This window comes from Gossypium raimondii, chromosome 8 (assembly GCF_025698545.1).
Source record: "Gossypium raimondii isolate GPD5lz chromosome 8, ASM2569854v1, whole genome shotgun sequence".
In the NCBI taxonomy this organism is placed as follows: domain Eukaryota; kingdom Viridiplantae; phylum Streptophyta; class Magnoliopsida; order Malvales; family Malvaceae; genus Gossypium; species Gossypium raimondii.
This window is the reverse complement of record NC_068572.1, coordinates 37,248,075-37,271,051: the sequence shown is the minus strand read 5'-3', so window position 1 is coordinate 37,271,051 and position 22,977 is coordinate 37,248,075. Positions and strand designations below refer to the sequence as shown.

Below are 22,977 nucleotides of genomic sequence, written 5' to 3'. Positions count from 1 at the left end.
CTATGGCCTGTTGTCTGTGAATGAGTACTGCACGTGGTCATTTTGCACTCCCATGATAAAGGCATCTATCGCCCACTGGTCTTCTAAGTTCTTCATGTTAAGGGTTGCCACGTGGAACCTCTTCACATAATCTTGAAGGGACTAGCCCTCCACTGCTTCACTAACATCAGCTTTATGTGCGTGTTCATGATCGCTCGATGGGCCTTGAACCTACTGAGGAACGTTTTCCCCAACTGTGAGAAGTTGCAGACTAAGCCCTATTGGAGAGAAATGTACCAATCCTTGGCGCTTCCTTTCAGCGTTGTTGAGAAGGCTTTATAGTTGGCCGTATCCGACGCCCCCAACATGTTCATATAATCATTGTACTATACCAGGTGGGCCTGTGGGTCCCTTCCCTCTAACATATCTTTAGGTACCTTGAAATCGAGTGGCAAACCCACTGCTACGATCTCAGGAGCTAGTAGGTTGTTGGAGCTAGTGATTCAGGATGCAATGCCCGTACGTCGTGGCACAGCTCATCCATTTCATTCAACCATTCTTTCATCTGCGTACTCGGGGATTCGTCTTAGGTATTGGTGTTGCCTTGGGATCCCGAGTTGTCTGCATGTGCTTTTCTCCATAATTATTCATTCTATCTTAGTAACTATTGTTGGAAGGCTTGTTGTTTCACAAAAATTATGCATCTTGGGTAGTCATCTATTCCCCCATGAACTTCACTTGCTCCTGGAGGGCCAAGGACTATTGTGGGGCGCTTCTTGGTTGAGGAGAGGTGGTAGTCCCTGACCTAAGGAGAGGTTAAGGTCTAACGAAGGGTAAGGCTCGCGATAAACCGTATTGTTAAAGATCTCAAGCCTATCGGCGAACCATGAAACAAACAGGTCAGCTTCATCATGTTAGGCACTGAAATGTGACACTCCAGCCTGCCCGGAAGAGGAGTTTAAGGGGAAAGCTTCATTTGGCTGAGCCATTTGGTTTTAGGGTTGAGGGCAACTGAATCAAACGTGAAAAGATTTGTTGATCGGAAGTAGGTCCACACTCACCACACGAATTGTGGAGGTGTTTTTCTCATATCCCCTTGAGCGAAATATTGGGGGTATTTATACATGCTCCTATTTTTACTATTATAGCTCATAACTAGGCCCATCATTTTTTCTCGACCTTGGGGCCTTCAGTACTGACAGTCCCTGCCTCTGGTGCTAACATTCTCTATATGCCCCTTGGCTTGCTGGACACGTGTCTGCGCATTACTTAGTCCTTTCTTATCCTGGGGATGACATCCTCAGTGAGCTTCGTACCTATTGGTCATGATTCTGGATTACTTGTAAGGCTCACAATCCTTCTTGCAAACATCGTTCGCGACCCCATCCCGTGAAGTGCGTTCGCGAACTCTTCTTGCGAGCTGTCTTGGCAAATACACCTCTTCTAAGTCGGGTCCATCCGGGACAAGCGTCGGAGACCCATATCCTTTTAGGATATTTGGGTTGGCAGTTGCAAATATATATAACACACTTAAATTTAGAATCCATTACATAATTTAATATTTTTTTGTAACATTATTACAATGTTATGAAACAATACTAACAACCAATATTATAAAAATTATTATAATGTTATGAAACGTTACATGACAATCTGAAATTACGACACATGACAAGCATTAATAAAAAAAAATCTTTAAAATATATAAATTTCTAAAATATTATAAAAATTATTTAACATTTAGGCATTTTAAAATATATTTTTTTCATTTTTAGAAAACTTATCAAGTATTTTAGAAAATTTCAAAATCTTTTTTTACTTATAAATCTAAAAAACCCTTAAAAATCAATTCAATTTCTCCACTTAATTCTCACTCAATTGGGCCCTTACTATTAACCTAAAAATCAAAGGGCCACTAAGCTCACCCTCCATCACGAATCCCATGTCCTCCACAATCTCCACCATACAAACCCTTAGCTATATCGACTTTCATATCTTCACTATCAATCCCTGATCTCGTGTCCCCTCCTATTTTCGTTTTCAAAAGCAATCAAATTGAGTCTTCTTAGAGGGGGTAGTCGACCCTCAAGGTAGGGAGGTCGATTAGGATTGAGGGGTTTGTGATCAAGAAACATGAAAACATTTTGGCAATGACCTTTAACCGCAAACTTAGGCATGAAGGCATTGGAATGAGAGATATTCTTCGGTAGGAGATTGCAGTAAAAGAAATGGACATGTAGTCCAAATGTTGGTTGGAGTAGAGGGAAGGGAAGGGTAGGACAATTGGAATCTTTATCGTTAGAGGACATGTAATGGTTGAAGAATTTTGGACTTATTTGTTCACTTGGAAATATATAAATTTTTATAGTTTTTAAATAATTTTAATAATTTTAAATTTTAGAAAAAAAATTTATAATTTTTTCAATAAATTTTTTAATTTTTCATTAGAAAAATGAAAGATTAAATTCAACTATCACATGTCTCCATCTGATAGGTACATTAGTTGATTGTAGCAGTCAACAAAGTAAAAGACAAAACCATTAACAAAATGACTTAATTGATTTTTTGGGGTTGATAGAAGGAGCTCAATTAGGCGTGAATTAGGTCGAGGGGCTTAATTGATTTTTCTTTTCTTTTTCTTTTTCCTTAAGGGCTTTTTAACTTCTTTCTTACTTTTCTAGACAATTTTTCATTTAAAAAAACAATTTATTTCATATTCAATAAATCCATCAAGTTTGCTTCGGTTTACTCGGATCTCTTCCTATCCTTCATTCATTTTTCATAGAATAAATAGATCATTCATTTGCATATGTTTCCTTATTTTCTTTTGATTTAATAATTGTGCAGTTTGCTTTAATAATTCACAGTCAATTGTTCGCTTAAATAGTTGCTAAGAAACAAACCACACCAGTGAAGGAGTGACAAGGGAGTGGACATTCTTTCACCACCAAATAAGAAAAATAGTAAACACATAAAACACAAGAAAGTTGTTTATGCAGTTCGGTTTGTTGGAAAAAATCCGATTTGAAAATAATTTTCTTACACAGCGAAAAATTAAAATTTATAAAATTGAGCTGCTTTGTAAAATTTATAGAAATAAACCTTAAACCGAATTCTAACCTATGTTTTCGAATAGACAGATCCTTTTCATTCTCGATTTTCAATCAAACAGCCTTCTTCTCTATTCTTATACCACGAACTGCTTCGAGTGTGTGCTCGAACGATTCGAATAAAAACACATAACTAGAAATAGTTTTCTTTGTTTAAGTGTGAAAACAAAAATTCTCTTCTCAAATAGAAATCAACAGAATTGTTATTTCAGAAAATAGATTCAATAATTGAGAACCGATTCTCTCTATTTTCGAGCAAAGTAACAATATATTAAAGTTCTTTAAATAGACCTACCAGTTCCATTAATTTATAGAGATAGGTGGTTGAGCCCTTGTTGAATTGTAGAAGCTTATTTTAAAAAAACAAACAAACTCCTAATTTATCTAGGAATGTAAGGGGTAGCAACCCTAGTTAATAATATTAGGGTTTGTTGTCCCCATAAGGGGGCTTTTGGGTCTTTACTGTAACGGGTCCAATTATAATTACTTCCTTGGTTTTTAACCCCAATACTTTATAATTTAATCCAACCCGATATTTGTTTTCCAATTTCCGAAAATAAACATCTAAATATATTTCTAATTAAATAATCTTCTCAACCCAATTCTAATTCTGTTAAAATCATTACAAATTTATCGTAAAAGAATCCATGAGAAAATATATTTAATATTTCTTCATTTAATTTGAAAAACATAAATTCATTTCCAGATCATTTTATTTTCATTTTGGAGAAAACCACATTCATTTCCAAAGGATTCCATTTCTTCATTTTAATTTTTATTTTGGAGAAACCATAATCATTTCCAGTTGATTTCATTTCTCCATTTTCATTTTTGGAGAAAACCATAATAATTTTCAATTTATCTATTTTCACCATTTCTGTTCATTTTTGTTCATTTGATTCAACATGCATTTCATTATTAGTTTCAACAAGATAGCGGAGGGTCCGATTAGACATATGCAATTGAGTCTCAAATGATTTATAATTAAGTTTCAAGCTTTTCTCCCATGAATTATAAACTCATTTAGTTACTGTTAGAGTTGTGTGACCCAAATTCCTGTTAAAATAAAATACAAGTGGCAAAATAGGGGGATCTGCGAGGGCGAAGGCCGAGGTTTACGTCCACTAGTTGATATTTGTCTAGAATAAGGTTTTTTAATCTTAGTGCATTACCTCTATTAGAATTTTATTAGAATAAGGTTTCTAAACCTATAAATTTACATAATCGTATCTCCTCTTATATCATTCGAATTTGACAATGTGAATTTTCTTCTCATCTGCTAATGGTTTTTTCCTTGAAAGGGTTTCCACGTAAAATTCTATATGTTTTATTTTCTCACTTTCCTTTCAATTCATTATCTTTATTGACATTTAATTTTCACAATTACCCAGTCATTTCACTATAATATCGTGACTGAGCTTTCCCCAACGACATACTATTACGAAAGTAACTTGATCAATGCTCGTCCAATAATCTTGTCATAAGTGTGTTACCATCATAGGATATCCTTAATTTCTTTGGGATAATATACATTCTCCCAATATGATACTATTTTATTTCATGGTAGCCATTATATCTTCCTTTATGAGAAGTCAATTACTATAAACAGTAATCAAGTCATTTATCACAAAGACAAATGACCCGTGACCAGGTTTACTTCTCATCAACCATGTATGTAATACAAATAAGAGAAATCATTTACCCATGTCTAGGGCTTTGAATTCCACTGTTGTGAATTGATAGCACTAGAAAAAGCACAGGTTTTCCCCCTACTTATTGGTTAAATTGATCCCATTTAGTTATACTTCGCATACATTTTAGCATTTTTAGTTTAGTAAATTGCATTTTATAAATCAGTGAATCCTAGCCTATTTTATCCTTAATTTTGCTATCTTATTGCATTAATGTTACTGCATGAGTTAATTCTAGATTGCATCCAGAATTTTCACTACACCTGAAAAATGTCCTCATGTCACTGCATGGGTTAATTCCAAATTGCGTTTAGAATTATCATCACACCTGACAGCTGTCTGGATAAGAACCAGAATTATGTGAGCTGTCCAGTTTGGTATAACCAACCTATATGAACAAGGACAGAATAATTTTAAGGAAAGAACACTTGTACTGTGGGGGAGGACATAAAAGGTGGACATAAGAAGAAAAATTGGCCTTCTAGAGTGGTTTTTCTCCATCATCATCTTGATCATCTGACCTTGAAGCTTGTAGCCATGACAGCTTAAACCTCTCACGGGTGAGCCAATGTGAAAACCAAATGCAGATTAGCTCCTGATGAGAAGACCTAAGTGCACGACAAGAGGGAATAGAGAGATTTAGTCGAGTTGACTAGGGATAGTGTTCTCCATTCAAGTCTTTCTTATTTCTTTCTAAATGCTAGTGATTACTCTCTAATTTCTAGTTGTATGAAAGTACTGATGAATTCTTGGTGAAATATTATCTTATTTAATCTTGGTTTTATTATTTAATCTTGGGGTTTGAAAGTTTTTTTTACTTAGAAGTGTTATTGCAGTCACTGACACTAGAAGGTGCAATGATAGTTTGAGCCAACAAGCATTACAATGAAAGTTGAGTAAGGATTAGAGGAATTTAGTCCACTTGTTCTTAATAGTGCCATTCTTCCATCATCGGAAGGTGATGTTAATATGCATAGTTAAGTTTGAGAATAAACGGGGGAGTAACGCTGAGTAAGATATACATTGAATTTTATTGCATCGACAATCACCTATACTTTTATACCTTGTGAGCACTTAGTATTCTACTGAAGATTCATGTTGCAGATCCTAGTTTATCATCATCATATTTTATTTTGTTGTTTTTAAAGTTATTGCATCGACAACTATCCTCACAATTCATCTAATTTATATCCAGTTATTGTACTGACATTAATAGACAAAAGACACCCATCCCTGTGGGATCGATATCCGACAGACTCACATCTGTCTACTATACTTGTATCGACAGTGTACGCTTGCACATTATTACTGTGACGTTAAACAGTCGATCATGAATGATGCTACATACTGCAAAAGTTGTATACCTAACGCACTAATTTTTTATTTCTTATCTATTTTAGCTCAGCCTTTTACTTACATTGGAGTATACACGTCATGCATACATTGTAATGCCCCAAAATTCTAGTATTTAATTTTTGAATGTTTTGGCACTGATTGCTTGATTGCTTGTTTGCTTTAACGGCTAAGTGATTTGGGTATGTTTGGGAGTGTTTGAGAAGCCTAGGTTCATGTCTTGGCTCGTACAAAAATTTTAAATTTTCCCTTAAATGAACTTGGACACTAGCACTTAGGCTTTATTAAAATTAAAATTTGGTTTAAGACACAAAAAGAGCTTGTAGTCTAGTGGCAAGTGGCATGTGGTGTACCTATGAGATCTAAGGTTCGAATCCTGGGATAAGCAATGGAGTGTTTATTTTGCAAATGAGTTGGAAAAGTAGAAGAGTTGGACTGAAACACTGATGATGAGTTGTTTGAATTGGTCATGGAGAGATCGTACGAGCAAATCATGGAGAGGATTAAGAGAGAGTTTTGTGGAGAAAATCAAGGAAGTGGAGGTGTGTTGGAGTGTTTGTGCCGAATGGGTAGGGGGAGTCTAAAAATTTCAGCTGAGGAGTTTCTTTCCTCATTTTGGTAAGTTTTTGTCACCGATTTTGGAATTTTCTTATTGTTTTCTCTAGTACCGAATTGGCAACTTACCACTCGTGCATCTTTGTTTTAGTTTTTGATGTTCTTTCTTTTGCAATTGACCATTTCTTTTCTCCATTGGTATTAAATTTTTCTGAAAGTCCTCTCTTCTATATTCTTCTCTAGTTTCGGCCAACTGCCTAATCACCCCTTCTTGACCATTGATTCTTTCAGCCAAACCTATCACCCTAGTCTTAGGAAATCTTTCTCTTCTTCGGTTTATGACTGAAAATTCTTCCCTCTTTGTTTCAATCCTGTAACTGCTCTGACAATCGGTAAGTGATCAAAGGCTACTTTCTGCTTTTCTTTTAACACTGTGTGCACCTGTGTTCTTCTTTTCTTTTCCAAAATCGAACAACCCCATTAACCAGTTATTATTTCATTCTTCTTGTACTGCACCCTTTGCGATTCTAGGATCTTCCTCGAGGAGTGGCAAAGTGTGACCGGGTTCGAGGAGTCACACTTTTGATCTCAAGCATCTAGTGAGGTAATAAGTTTACCTCTTGGTTTTGGGGATGGCTGATTATGCCCTACCATTTTCTAATCGGTTCTTGACTGTTCTTTAGGAGACAGCAAAGGCGTGATCATTTTTTGAATAGCGAGCGTTGAAGGTTTAAGGTCACCCTCATTCAAACGAGGTAAGAAATATATTTCTAATTAATTGTCATTAAGAGGGTGTTACCCTAACAATTATGAACTAACATCGAATCTCGATGATGCTAGGTTAGGTGCTTGTAGATCTTGAAACGACTCCAAAAAAAAGTGTAATCACACCCTCTCTACTGCAAATCGAAAAAAACAAAAAACTCAGAAACACGATAATCGAGGCCACACGAGCTTGCAATCGATCATATTGGAAAATCGAGCCTACGAGACTGGGCGTTAGACTGTAGAGGCCTTATGGGCATTTCCATTGGCTTAGGCCGTTATGGGCCTAAAACTACCGATGGCTGACATAGTAGGACATACTGCATGGGGTGGGATTGTGTTCTGGAGGAAGTACTATTTCCGGTGGCGTTGCCACACACATACTGATACTGATGGCTCTGCCACAATTATTGTTACTGGTGGCTTTGCTACATATACTATTCTGGCAGCTCTACTGCGTTATTATTACTGGTAGCTATGCTGCAATATTAGTGTGTGGGCTGGGTGGGTCGACTTAGTCCCCACATGGTGTGTTGGGGGGTATGGGTGGTTTGTTGGCTGGATGTGGGGTGGGTTTGCATACTTGCAGCATACTGATACTGTATCGGATTTAGGCCCACACTAATGCTATATTGGGCTAAGGTCACACTGCACTAATACTGAATAGGGCTCAGGCCGAGATTGTTTTTGACCGTGCAGGTAATCCCCAACCTTAGATGATTTGGAGCAGCATGGGACTCGGAGGTGGGCACACGTCCGCTAATGTTTTAATTTTATTTTAATTGGGTTTCTAATTGCTTATTTTAAACTGCTTAACGGATTCAAATAAGTTTTCACAACAAAAACTATTTTTCAAGGCAAACATAGACAAACTCTTTTAATTAGCTTCAGCAAAATTTAAACCTACAATAACAAACTGTTTTACCGTGTGGTGTTTTTTTTATAACTTACGAAATGGTGCTAAGTAAGAACTAATTGGATTTTTACTAAACGAATTTCCCCATTAGACTTTGATTTCGTAAAACACTTCTATGTGACACGTCAGATTCGACTGTAATGTCTAGGCTGGGTTTGGGGTGTTACATTTAGTGGTATCAGAGCCAGGTTACAAAACTCGGCTGTGGAATAGGTTTGAAAAGTTTTTCTTTTGAAGGTAGATTTTAAGGATTTTAAATGTTTTCGAAAGATGTACAAGTGTGGCACACCGAGCCTCCGGCACCAAATCTGTAAGTTCTGTAATTTTGATTACGGATATACTGTGAACTATAGATAGAGGAAACTGAAACCATTGGAGACTGTAAATTGTAATGAAACCTCAATCCGTGAAAATAAACGTCTAATGATTGTTTTTCATAATACATTTGTTAATAATTACTGAAATTATAAGCTGATGCATAAGACTTTTTAATTAGATAAAGCGCATATCGAAATAAGCACAAGAGGAACTCGCGGAAGGGGTACACGGGGCCGCGGTAGAGGTTGAGGTAGTGCTTGGGCCGGATCGTAGGCATCAGGCCACATGCCTACTAGGGAAACACCAGCCTCACTAGTAATTGAGACTGGGTCTTTTGATCGAGCAGCTGGAGATGATGCTTTATCCTAAGTAATGCTCCGCGTTCTAGAGAGGGTTGCTAGAGCTAGTACTAGAGCAGTGGGCCAAGGGTCAATTGTAGAACGAGTCCGGTCTAATGGAGCAAAAGTTTTCTGAGGTATTTTTGGAGTAGCCCCAAATATGGCGGAGTACTAGTTAGAGGCGACTGAACGAATAAGGCGACATTTCAAGGAAAGTACGTAGGCGCAGGTTATGTGGATGCTCGCCAAAAGGAATTTTTAAGCCTAACCTAGGGGAGTAAGACAGTGGAAGAATATAAGGCAGAATTCTTGCGGTTGAGTCGGTATGCCCAAGGGATAGTAGCAACTGAGTATGAATGCTGTGTACATTTTGAGGATGGTCTTCAAGACGAGTTAAGGGTATTGATAGCTCCGCAGAGGGAGCGAGATTTTGCTGCTCTTGTAGAAAAGGCAAAGATTACAGAAGAAGTGAAACGCTCGGAGCACCAGAATCGTGAAAAAGATAAGGGCAGGAATAAGAGGGATTTTGGGCCTTCAAGTTTTTCTGGAAGGTCTATTAAGAAGGCCAGATTTGATGGGCCGTTTCAGACTGGAGTCTCTGTTGCTATTGTTAGGCTGAGCCTTGTGCTAATTGTGGGAGATCTCACTAGGGTGAGTGCTGAAAAATGTCTGGGCGTGCTTTAGATTTGGGTCCATGGATCATCGGGTTAAGGATTGTCCTCAGAGGCCAGTTCAGATACAAGCTGCAGGACCAGGTCATGTTCAGCCAGTGAGAGGTGGTCAGCAGCCACCGAGAGGCCATGGGCATGTTAGAGGTGGAAACGGTATGGGACAAGGTCGTAAAGCCCCAGGCAGAGGTACAGGTAACACTGTAGGGAAACAGCCAGCTCTGGTGTATGCTGTTCATCGCCGAGAGGATGGTGACGCTCTTGACGTCATAATCGGTACGTTTTTAATTCGTAATGTACCCTACACTGTTTCAATTGATATTGGGTCTACACATCCGTACGTTGCATGCATTGTGTCGGGAACCTTCGGTATATAGTTCAAAAATATTGTTAGTGGGGTAACTGTGATAAGTCCCCTGGGACAATCGGTAAGGGTAAATAAGTTATTCAGATATGTGCCCCTTGAGGTCCAAGAAGTAAATTTTCAAGCAGAGTTGATGGAACTGCTGTTTGGAGAATTTGACCTTATTTTAGGTATGGATTGGCTGGTGAAACACCGAGCTAGGTTGGACTGTGCTGCTAAGCATATGGTATTAAAGAGTATTGAGGATGAGGAGGTGGCTGTGATTGGGGAGCGAAAGGATTTTCTATCTAATGTGATCTCTGCTTTAAGGGCCGAAAAACTGGTTCGCAAGGGTTGTGAGACGTTACTAGCTTATATTAATATATCTGAAGCTGAGGGTCCTTCTATTAGAGATGTTAGAACTGTTAAGGAGTTTTCTGATGTTTTTCCTGATGAGCTCCCTGGGTTGCCTCCGAACCGCGAAGTTGAATTTGGAATTGAGTTTCTGCCAGGAACAACTGCTGTGTCTATCGCCCTTTATAGGATAGAACCGAAGGAGTTGATGGACTTAAAAGCTCAAATTCAAGAACTATTGGACTGAGGATTTATTTGGCCTAGTGTGTCTCCGTGGGGAGCACCGGTGTTGTTTGTAAAGAAGAAGGATGGGACCATGCGCATGTGTATCGACTATCGACAATTGAATAAACTGACTATTAAGAATAAGTATCCTTTGCCAGGGATAGACGATTGATTTGATCAGTTGTAATGTGCTTCAGTTTTCTCAAAGATACATATTCATTTTGGGTACCATTAGTTAAGAGTTAAGGAGGCTGATGTGTATAAGACTGCGTTTAGGACTCGTTATGGTTATTACGAGTTCCTAGTGATGTCGTTTGGGCTGGCGAATGCACTAGCTACTTTCATAGACCTAATGAACTGAGTATTTTAGCCCTACTTGGATCGGTTTGTGGTAGCCTTCATAGACGACATTTTGGTGTATTTGAGAACCGAAGATGAGCATGATACAATATCCAAATTGTTCTGCAGATTCTAAGGAAGAAACAACTGTATGCTAAGCTTAGCAAGTGTGAATTTTGGCTGCGAGAAGTGACATTTCTAGGTCCCGTGGTGTCTACCGAGGGGATTAGGGTTGATCCTTAGAAAATTAAAACTGTACTGGATTGGAAGCCACCTAAGATCGTATCTGAGATTTAAAGATTTCTAGGTCTGGCAAGTTATTACAGACGTTTTGTGGAGGGGTTTTCCATAATTGCTGCACCTCTGACTTGGTTGTTGCGTAAAGGGGTACCATTTAACTGGATGATAAATAGCAAGAAAGTTTCGAGAAACTAAAGAAAGTTTTGACTGAGGCCCCTGTTTTAATACAGCCAGAGTTTGGAATGGGATTTACTGTCTATAGTGATACATCACACGTTGGTTTGGGTTATGTGCTGATAGAGGAGGGTAAGGTGGTGGCTTATGCGTCTAATCAGCTTAAGCCTCACGAGGCGAATTACCCCACTCATGACTTGGAGTTAGCTACGGTGGTTTTCGCATTAAAAATTTGGAGGCACTATCTTTACGGTGAGAGTGTTCTATCGACACAGATTATAAGAGTCTTAAGTACCTCGTCACTCAAAAGGAGTTGAATCTTAGGCAGCGAAGATAGATAGAGCTGCTTAAAGACTATGATTGCTCGATTGAATACCATCCTGGTAAGGCTAACATAGTAGCTAACGCATTGAGCCGTAGGGCTGTATCTGAATTGAGAGCGATATTTGCTCGTCTCAGCCTTTTTGATGATGGTAGCTTGTTGGCTGAGTTGCAAGTTAGATCGACTTGGACTGAGTAGATTAAAGGTAAACAGTTGCTGGATGAGTCACTGGTTTCTTGTTTCCAACAAGTTAAGAGTGGGGAAACTTTAGATTTTGGGTTAAATAGTGAAGGAGTATTGTGTTTCCGTGGGAGAGTCTATGTACCGAGGGATAATGATTTGAGGCAGTCTATTCTGCGAGAGGCGCATAATAGTCCTTATGCTATGTATCCAAGCGGGAATAAATTGTATCGAGATCTTCTTGAGTTGTACTAGTGGCCTGGACTGAAACGTGAAGTAATTGATTTTGTGGGTAAGTGTTTACCTTGTTAGCAAGTGAAGGCTGAACATCAGTTACCTTTAGGGTTACTACTGCCTGTTAAGATTCCACTTTGGAAGTGGGAGAGAGTAACCATGGATTTTGTGAGGGGGATGCCCTTAAAACCTACCAAGAAGGATTCGGTATGGGTCAACATTGATCGATTGAAAAAATCTACTCATTTCACACCAGTCCGTACTGATTACTCCTTACAGAAGCTGGCTAAGCTGTACGTGGCCGAGATTGTAAGACTACATGGGGTACTAGTTCCGATTATATCAGATATAGATCCTTGTTTTACGTCTCAGTTTTAGAGAAAGTTACACGAGGCTTTGGGTACAAGACTGGACTTTAGTACTGTGTTTCATCCCCAATCAGATGGTCAATCTGAAAGGGTGATTCAGATACTAGAAGATATGTTGAGGTGTTGTGTTATGGATTTCTGAGGCAATTGGGAAGATTATTTGCCACTAGCAGAGTTTGCGTCTAAAAATAGCTACCAGTCCAGTATTCAAATGGCACCATATGAGGTGTTATATGGTCGTAGGTTTCGTACTCCTACTTGTTGGATTGAGTTAGTCGAGCGGCGAGTTTTGGGGCCAGAGTTAGTTTCTGATACCAAAGAGAAGGTAAAACAGATTCGAGACCGTTTGAAGGAAGCATCTTATAGGAAGAAGTCCTACGCGGATCTGAAGTGCCAAGAGATTGAATTTTTGGTGGGGGATTATGTATTTCTCAAGGTTTCCCCATGGGAAAAGATATTGAGGTTTGGACGGAAGGGTAAGTTTAGCCCTAGGTTCATTGGGCTTTACCGTATATTGAAGTGTATGGGACCGGTTGCATATCAGCTTGAGTTGCCTCTAGAGTTGGATCAGATTCACGATGTATTCCATGTCTCCAAGCGAAGACGTTATCGCTCTGATCTTACTCACATGGTGCTAGTCGAGGAGATCAAGGTTGGGCCAAATCTGACTTTTGAGGAGGAACTAGCGCAGATTTTGGACCGTAAGGTTAAGGTACTGAGGAAGAAATCTATTCCTCTAGTCAAAGTGCTTTGGAAAAAATCACAGTTCAGAAGAAGCCACGTAGGAACCCGAGGAGGCAATGCGAAATAATACCCTCACCTATTCTGATCAGGTAAATTTTGAGGATGAAATTTTGTTAAGGGGGTAGAGTTGTAATGCCCCAAAATTCTAGTATTTAATTTTTGAATGTTTTGGCACTGATTGCTTGTTTGCTTTAATGGCTAAGTGATTTGGTTATGTTTGGGAGTGTTTGAGAAGCCTAGGTTCAAGCCTTGGCTCTTACAAAAATTTTAAATTTTTCCCTTAAATGAACTTGGACACTATCATTTAGGCTTTATTAAAATTAACGTTTTGTTTAAGACACAAAAAGAGCTTGTGGTCTAGTTGCATGTGGCATGTGGTGTACCTATGAGATCTGAGGTTCGAATCTTGGGATAAGCAATGGAGTGTTTATTTTGCAGATGAGCTGAGAAAGTATAAGAGTTGGACTGAAACACTAATGATGAGTTGTTTGAATTGGTCATGGAGAGATTGTAGGAGCAAATCGTGGAGAGGATTAAGAGAGATTTTTGTGCCAAAAATCAAGGAAGTGGAGGGGTGTGGTAGTGTTTGTGCTGAATGGGTAGGGGGAGTCTAAGAATTTTGACTGAGGAGTTTCTTTCCTTATTTTGGTCAGTTTTTGTCATCGGTTTTGGAATTTTCTCTTTGTTTTCTCTAGTGTCGAATTGGCAACTTACCACTCGTGCATCTTTGTTTTAGTTTTTGCTGTTTTTTCTTTTGCAATTGACCATTTCTTTTCTACTTTGGTATTAACCTTTGCCGAAACTCCTCTCTTCTCTATTCTTCTCTAGTTTCGGCCAACTGCCTGATCACCCCTTCTTGACCATTGACTCTTTCGGCCAAACCTATCACCCTAGTCTTGGGAACTCTCTTTCTTTTTGAGTTTGTGACCAAAAATTCTTCCCTCTCTGTTTCAATCCTGCAATGGCTCTGACAATCGGTAAGTGATCAAAGGCTACTTTCTGCTTTTCTTTGAAAATCTTGTGCACCTGTGTTCTTCTTTTCTTTTCCAAAATCGAACAACCCCATTAACCAGTTGTTATTTCGTTCTTCTTGTACTGTACCCTTTTCGATTCTAGGATCTTCCTCGAGGAGTGGCGAACTGTGATCGGGTTGGAGGAGTCACACTTTTGATCTCAAACATCTGGTAAGGTAATAAGTTTACCTTTTGTTTTTGGGGATGGTCGAATATGCCCTACCATTTTCTAATCGGTTCTTGACTGTTCTTTAGGAGGCAACAAAGGCGTGATTGTTTTCTGAACAGCGAGCTTTGAGGGATTAAGGTCACCCTCATTCAAACGTGGTAAGAAAGATATATCGAATTAAGTGTCATTGAGAGGGTGTTACCCTAACAATTATGAACTAACGTCGGATCTTAGTGATGCTAGGTTAGGTGCTCGTAGATCTTGGAATGACTCCGCAAAAAGGTGTGTAATCACACCCTCTCTACTGCGAATCGACAAAAGCTGAAAAGTCGGAAACACAACAATCGAGGCCACATGAGCATGCAATCACTCATGCGGGAAAACTGAGCCCACGAGACTGGGCGTTGGACTGTAGAGGCCCCATGGGCATTTCCATAGGCTTAGGCCGTTATCGGCCTAAAACTACCGAAATACCCTCGATGGGTAAAATTACCGAATACCTCGATGAGTGAAATTACTGAAATACCCCCGATGGGTAAAATTATCGAAATACCCTCAATGGGTAAAATTATCGAAATACCCTAATGGGTAAAATTACCGAAATACCCTCAATGGGTAAAATTACCAAAATACCCTCTATGGGTAAAATTACCGAAATACCCTGATGGGTAAAATTACCAAAATACCCCCGATGGGTAAAGTTATCGAAATACTCTCGATAGGGCAAAATGACTTCTAGGGTTCTATGATATATTTATATGACTGACTGAGTAGGACATACTGCATACACGTATAATTTATGTCAAGACATACTGCATGGGGTTAGGATTGTGTTCTAGAGGAAGTACTATTTCTGGTGGCTCTGCCACACACATACTGATACTAGTGGCTTTGCCACAATTACTGTTACTGGTGGCTTTGCCACATATACTATTCTGGTAGCTCTGCTGCGTTATTATTACTGGCAGCTATGCTACAATATGGATGTGTGGGTTGGGTGGGTCGACTTAGTCCCCATATGGTGTGTTGGGTTGGTACGGGTGGTGTGCTGGTTGGATTTGGGGTGGGTTTGCATACTTGCACCATACTAATACTGTATCAGGCTTAGGCCCACACTGATGCTATATTGGGCTAAGGCCACACTGCACTGATACTAAATAAGGCTCGAGCCCAGACTATTTTTATGCGACAGTGGATTACACACTGAGTTCGCGTAACTTACCCTTTTCTTTTTGACAGTGTAGGAAATCCCCAACCTTAGATGATTTGGAGCGGCGTGGGACTCGGAGGTGGCCACATGTCCGCTAATGTTTTATTCTAGACTAGTTCCTTAAATTTTACTTTGGGGTGATTTTTATGTAATAAGGCCTCTGGTATTTTAATTTTCTTTTAATTGGGTTTCTAATTGCTTATTTTGAACTGCTTAACGGATTCAAGTAAGTTTTCACAACAAAAAAATTTTTTCAGGGTAAACACAGACAAACTCTTTTAATTCGCTTCTGCGAATTTTAAACTTGCAATAACAAACCGTTTTACCGTGTGGTGTTTTTTTTATAACTTACCAAATAGTGCTAAGAAGTAAGAACTAATTGGATTTTTACAAAACGAATTTCCCCATTAGACTTTGATTTCGTAAAACACTTTTATGTGACACGTCAGATTCGGCCGTAACGTCTAGGCCGGGTTTGGGGTGTTACATACATAGTCCATCATGTTAGAAAAAATTCAGTTCGAAAAAGATTTTCTTGCACAATAAAAAATAAAAGTTTTGAAAATCGACCTGGTTTGTGATATTTATAGCAATAAATCCTATACCAAAATCGTACCTGTGTTTTCGGATAGACGAATCGTTGTTGTTGCCAGCTTTCAACCAAATGATCTTCTTTGATATTGTTGTACCACGATTTTCTTTGAGTGTGGGCACCAAAAAATCAAATAAAAACACAAAACTAGAAATAGTTTTCTTTTCTTCTGTGCAAAAATGAAAATTCACTTCCTAAATAAAAACTGACAAAATTGTTATTCTGAAAAACTAACTTTAATAGTTAAGAATAAATTCTATTTATTTTTCGGTAGAATAACAATATATTAAAATTTGTGTAAATAGCCCTATCTTAACAGTTGTGTAGACATCCCTATCTTAACTTCTTGGGCTTTTAACCAATAGTTTATAATTTGATCTCTTTATCCCTACCTTGACCCTGGCCCTATTATAACCCTGTGAAAGGCATATTGATTTTGATAATTATGCGGACTACATTAGTGGAGAGAAATTACTAAGTTCAACATATGAATACCATTATTAAACCTTAGGATTGTTTTGCTTATTTAAATAAGGAAGCATAATTGAATGGTAAGATTTACATATGTCTCAGAAAAGCATGCGAATTATGATTGTTGCTAACATATTATTTTTCTTAATATAAAAATTTGAAATTATATTTGGATGTGAGCAACTTATTAGCAATAAGAGTTTGTGGGCATATATTTGTTAAAGCATGATTATGTGAAGAATTGATTCTAGTTAAATGTTGTGCAAGATTGCCCTGTTGAAAAATTTGATATGCATGGAACATTACTCGGGACAAGAAACGGATTAAATTTGCGGGGTGTGATAACTCTAAATGATATAGATTTTTAGAGCACTATTTTACTTAGAATTTATGCAAATCCTGAGTATTTTGATAACTAATTATGTGTTTTTAGTATTAATGGGAATGTTGGCACAATTAAAGTGGTACAATGCAAATCCCGAGAATTTATGCAAATTCACATAATTATACTCTATGTTGTTGCATTTTGAAATTTTATAATTTGTGGTACAATGCTGCAGATTGGCACACTAGTTTGTTCGTTGTTTAAAGCTAGTATGAGTGGCACATGCACATGAGCTGATATCCATCAGAATGGGATGAAAAGCCAAGTAATTGGACTCAAATAATTTGGTTTAACCTAGCTTGGAAGTGGGTTGTTGAAAAGAACAAGTCTACCTTCACATTAGAGCTTAGAACAGTCCATTAAGGAAGAAACAAACCCAAATTCTGTAATGACTTGATAGAGCATCCCAACAAACTTTGGAATAATTATTTGAGTGTCCTTACATGTGTAGAAAAATTAAAAATTAGCCCCAGCCAAACCCTAAGGTTTCCATCCAACCCATGCCACAAATCAAGCAAGAATCAAGCTAGATAACATGAAAAAATCAACCCTTTTTCCACAAAATGTTGCCAGCCATACATGAGAGGGATTTAAGGGATGATTAAGCTATTTTTAGCAAACTCCCAAGTTCTGCCTCATGTATAGATACCACATTCATTCCTCATCCCTCATCACTCAACATTCACTCACCTTTCTCTTTTCTTTTCCACGCCTAAGCCTTCCACTTTCTTCATTTTTCCATTCTCTTTTAGAGAATTCCCTTAGTAAAAAGTTCCTAAGAGAAAATCCCTCTTGGCCAACCACCTTGAGTAGTAATTTTCATTGGAGCAACGACATAAATCGAAGAAAACCACCATAGATAGTCCTCAGGAAATCACCGAATTCATCTCAAAGTTTCTTCTTCCTTTCTCTTTTAATTGTTCTTAGTTTATCATCATGATTGCAAATTATTTGATTCCTTTTTCAATAATAATTATGACTTAAAATTGTTTCAGCTAGAATGGTTGCAATGCCTTGATTAAATTCGTTCAATTCATGTTTATATTGTTATGTGCCTTAATTGTTTATGCTTCCAATTAAAATCATTCATGTTGTCCATGTATTAAGATATGTTTTACTGCATTAGAATTAATCAGTTAATCTAAACCAAATGGTGGTTAATGGACATATAATTGTAAGATGCGTGTTTAATTCATATCTAAGCCAAAATGAAATTAAGGTTCGTAATAATTCCAAAAGAACACTATTACCTTATATAACTTTAAATTTATATAATTAAATTATTTAAAACCTAACCCCTCCTTGTTACCTTACATAAATTCTAAGGAATCCTTAGATAAATGGTGACATAGAAATATGCACGTTTGTCTCAGTGGCAAATCTAATATCTCAAAATAGCTTATGATTTAGATTCCAAGTTCATAAATGGTTGAGTTGCCATGGAATTTTTCGGAACATTGTTAAACATGATAAAGAATGAATTGAATTAAAAGTTGTAATTGTTCTAGCTTATTCATGTTTTTTTTGTTAAACTTGTGAATTGCTATTAAACTATTCCATTGCATTTAATTTATCTCATTTGCATATTAGTTGTTAATTTAATTTTAACATTCATCACCTTTAATTATTTTATTTTCTTAACCAACTTGTAAAAAATTAATTTTACAGCTACTAATTATCATCACAGTCTCTGTAGAGACGATACGCTTTTTACTTACTTATTATTTAATAATGACTGTATATAGTTGCATACTCTGTCGCGAACCACTAATCCCTATGAAGGTGATTGGGCTTCAACTAATTAAGAGCATCCTCACAAGGAAAAAATTCTTGGAAAATGGTATGGAGCCGTTAGTGCAAGCTAGGATTGGTACTTTTCAGCGAGTTGCTACTGCCAACACTGCGCCAGTGAATCGTTGATTGCCACTAGAGCGTCTGCGAGCTCTAGGAGGTACAAAATTTAGTGGTGTTAGAGGAGCTGATCCCACTAAGGCTGAATATTGGCTTAAAGGTGTTAAGTAAATCATTGAACAGATGGCATGTACTAACCAAGAGAAGCTAGGATGCACTGTGTCCTTACTCACTGGTGAATCTCATCACTAGTGGAATATCGTGAAGTAAGGAATTATTGGGGACTGGTTGACATAGGAGTTTTTCTTGAGAACTTTCAAGAAAATGTTCATGGGTGAGTAGTATTTCGAAGCTCGTAAACATGAGTTTATCAATCTAGTGCAAGATGAGCTATCTATGGTTGAGTATGAGGTAGCATTTGTATGACTAAGTTAGTACACATCAGGGATGGTCTCACAAGAGAAGGATCATTGTCAAAGGTTTCATTTTAGTCTGCATCATGATATCCAACTATACCTGGTAACTCATGATATAGTGATCTTCGACAAGCTGGTGGAAAAGCTAAAGCTGTTGAGGAGATTAATTCCCCGTGAATTGAAATTGGAGATGGGAAACAAGTATCTAGGCGAATGTCTAAGAGGGATCGAGAGTCACAAAACTCTGGTAGGAATGGTAAGCAAAGTTTTAGTTCAGATCATCCGCAATAGAGGAGTAACAACCAAGATGGAAAGGAGGGTTCGCACAGGTGTGCGAGCTGGCCTTATTGTGAGCACTATGAGTGAAGACATCCTAGGGAATGTCAAAAGATGTTTGAATTTTGTTTCAAGTGTGGTTCTAAGGATCACTTCATAAAAGATTCATAGAAATGCAAGATACATTGCAAGCTTAGATTACAACCCCCACTGAAGTGCTAGTTGGAATTCGTGGATGAGGAAGATGCAGAGGTAGTGAAAGAAGGCCAATTGCATAACAGACCCTAGCTCACATTGTTACGACCCAAGAAGAAGAGCGAGAAGGCTTCGCACGAGTTTATGCTTTGAGGGAATCCCATAAGCAAGGTTCCACCAATGTTATTATAAGTACCTTCACTCTGTGAAATATTCTCTTATTTTCTCTGATTGATTCCAGTTCCACACATTCTTATATTTTAAGCGAACTAGTTAGTGAACTAGGCATTCTAGTGGAAACCATAGATAAGGGAGTGACTGCCAGTAGTTCATTTAGTGATAGTGTGTTGGTTAATAGAGTGTACCTTAGATGTCCTCTAACGTTTCAAGGTCAAGTTTTCTATGCGAACTTGATGGAGTTGCCATTCCATGGGTTCAACATGATTTTGGGAATGAATTGGCTTTACAAGAAACATGAGATTAGACTTTACAAGTGTGATTATTCAATGACTTGTGTCTAATCGAGATATAACGGACAAAATGATATAATACATCAAAATTTATCATAGAAAGGTTATGTTGAACCACAACTTCTTGTAACATGGGTAGCGATAATGCATTGCTAGATGTAACTCATTGCTTGTAACGTCACAAGTGTTATAGTATTACTACCAATGTTAGAAGAGCCTACAGGGTCACACCCTATGGTTGAAACGAACAGAATCTAAACACAGTTGGTATTAAATTTAACTGTCATGAGAATTATATTAATTATTGAATTAATTTAATTTGACAGTTAAATAATAAACACAATATATGTACAAATTTGTTATACAAGAATAGAGAACATAATGAAAATAAATGTATGAATTTGATTCATATAAAATTTTAATTATAATCGGTTTACTGAAATTATTAAAATAAAGTATTATAATAATTAATTTTGATCAAACATAAAATATATATGGAAATTAATATCCTTTTGGAATGGATATTACACTGTGATATTTTCATATATATCGTGGCACCAAAAAGGGGATTCCGTTTTATTATTTAAGGAATATTTAATAAAAGGCAAAGAAATCATAAAATAAAACCCTAGGGTGCAGAAGAGTGTTTAACCAACATTCACCACAAAAAGAAAAGAACCTAGGTCTAGCAGCCGCATTTTTCTTTTCAAAAGAACTCTCTGAAACGTTCAGTTAGACTTTTTTTTCGTTCTTTCTCAACAGGGTGGACTACATAGAGGCCGGGATGATTCTATCGTGGCTTTGGATCGATAGCGTGCGAACGAGATTAAAACAACAATGATTCCTTACTATTTTTCAGAGTACAAAAGGTATTTTTTCAAACCTTTTCTTCTCGATTCGTTCCTCGTGCATGGATGCCTGGTTTGGTTCATTGGACTAATTTTTCGCTGCGCCACAAGGCATTTCGGTGACCCAACAATGCTATCAGAGCCACTTGTACGATACAAATTCGAGATTAAATTCAATGGTTGATGCAATTGTATAATATGCATGTTGTTCGTTTTGATTTGTTTAATATGTTATATGTATATTTGATTCATGTAATATTTCTAACAAAAAAAATTACGATTAATTAATCCACAGTTTGTTAAGGGCTAACGAATATGTTTAAGAGCAGTGAGGTTTTCATTGAAGTTAACAATTAACTTATTGGAGTTTTTGAAAGGGAACAATTCAGGCATATGCAGCCCTCACAGATCCCTAGATTTACCATTGTTCTAATTTTAACTATCGATTAAAGAATAAACCATAACATATTTTATTTTACAAGTATGTTGTATGTTACGGTTGATTTGCACGGTGTTTGGAAATGCATGGTTATAGCACAATAACCCATTTATTTTATTATTTGAAAATGTTGTAAATCTTATAAATACGACCTGCGTGTCATGCCATACTATTTTTCTCTTGTATTTCTCTTTTCATCTCACTCCCTCGTATGTAAACGAGTTTCTACAAATTGTCAGATGAGAAGAAAGATGGGCCAATTAAAGTAGATAAGAAGCTGGTGAAGCGACTTACACCTTTAGGTTTCCTTTTGGTTCTCCCATTGGCTTGGGAGGAACCACATTAGTTTATGGGCTATAACTATTGCATTTATTTACTGCTTTATTTATTCATGTATGAGATGCTATAGATGTCTAAAACATGCCAAATTTTTAGCATGTTAAAATTTGATAACTATAAACAAGATTAATTGATGAGATCAGTTAAATGATTAAATGGGTTAAAGTAGACCATAATTGGTGAGATGCAACCTTAATAAAATTCCCTCAATCAAAATATTAAGTCAATGTTGCATTCCAATCATTGCCCTCGTTAAGGCCTCAATTGATACGATGTAGGTTCTGCCAAATCAAAGTACTAGTATCTATCTTGGTTAAACGTGAAGAATAAGCAAGTGATATTCGCTGGTTAAAACATTGGTTAGTGACTTAACCAGGTTACTCTAATAGGATTAGAAACCTGGAGGCAAGTAATTTGGATAAATTATAAGATTATTAGAACAAGAGTTGTTCACCCAATATTTAAGAGTTACATGTGATGTAATTAGCAAGTGTTGCTTACCTAAATAACCATAATCTTAAGAGTAAAGCCAAAGTTGACTTAAGAATAGGTGAAATATGGACCCTTACCCACTAGAAAAACTTTCGAGAAAGTCTTTTCGAAATTAAAATATGAGGGTTATTAATTATGAATAAAATAGTGGGAGCATCATTTAATAAAGTCATTTTAATGATTAATATAAACTTTGTAAGTTTACTCACTCGTATACTTCATTGTTGTAGATATATTATGGCTACAAACACAAATTCACTTTCATTGTGATCAGTCCTTGAGAAGGACAAATTGAATGGTTTGAATTTCCTTGACTGGTTCTGTAACTTGAGGATTATCCTAAAGCAAGAATGAAAATTATATGTCATTGAACAACCACTTCCTAATGAATTTCCTATTAATGCCTCGAGGGCTGATAGAGATTTTTACAAGAAGCATCTCGAGGATGTGGTAGACGTTGGATGTCTTATGCTTTCCACTATGAATCCTGACTTTAAAAGCAACATGAGAATATGGTTGCTTATGATATGATCAAGAACCTGAAAGAACTTTATCAGGGGCAAGCATGTTAAGAGAGGTTTTATACCTCTAAAGC

The 22,977-nt window shown here is 37.3% G+C and overlaps 1 protein-coding gene across 1 annotated transcript; it reads left to right on the top strand.

Annotated features, from left to right (window-relative positions):
* The first annotated feature begins 12,683 nt into the window (after positions 1 to 12,683).
* Positions 12,684 to 13,283, top strand: LOC105793286 (uncharacterized). The gene has a single exon (XM_012622212.1). The coding sequence runs from the start codon at positions 12,684 to 12,686 to the stop codon at positions 13,281 to 13,283; it is 600 nt and encodes a 199-aa protein (XP_012477666.1).
* The last annotated feature ends 9,694 nt before the right edge of the window (positions 13,284 to 22,977 follow it).

Coding starts and splice junctions, on each gene's coding strand:
- LOC105793286 (XM_012622212.1), top strand. CDS start 12,684: ATGGCACCATATGAGGTGTTATATGGTCGTAGGTTTCGTACTCCTACT.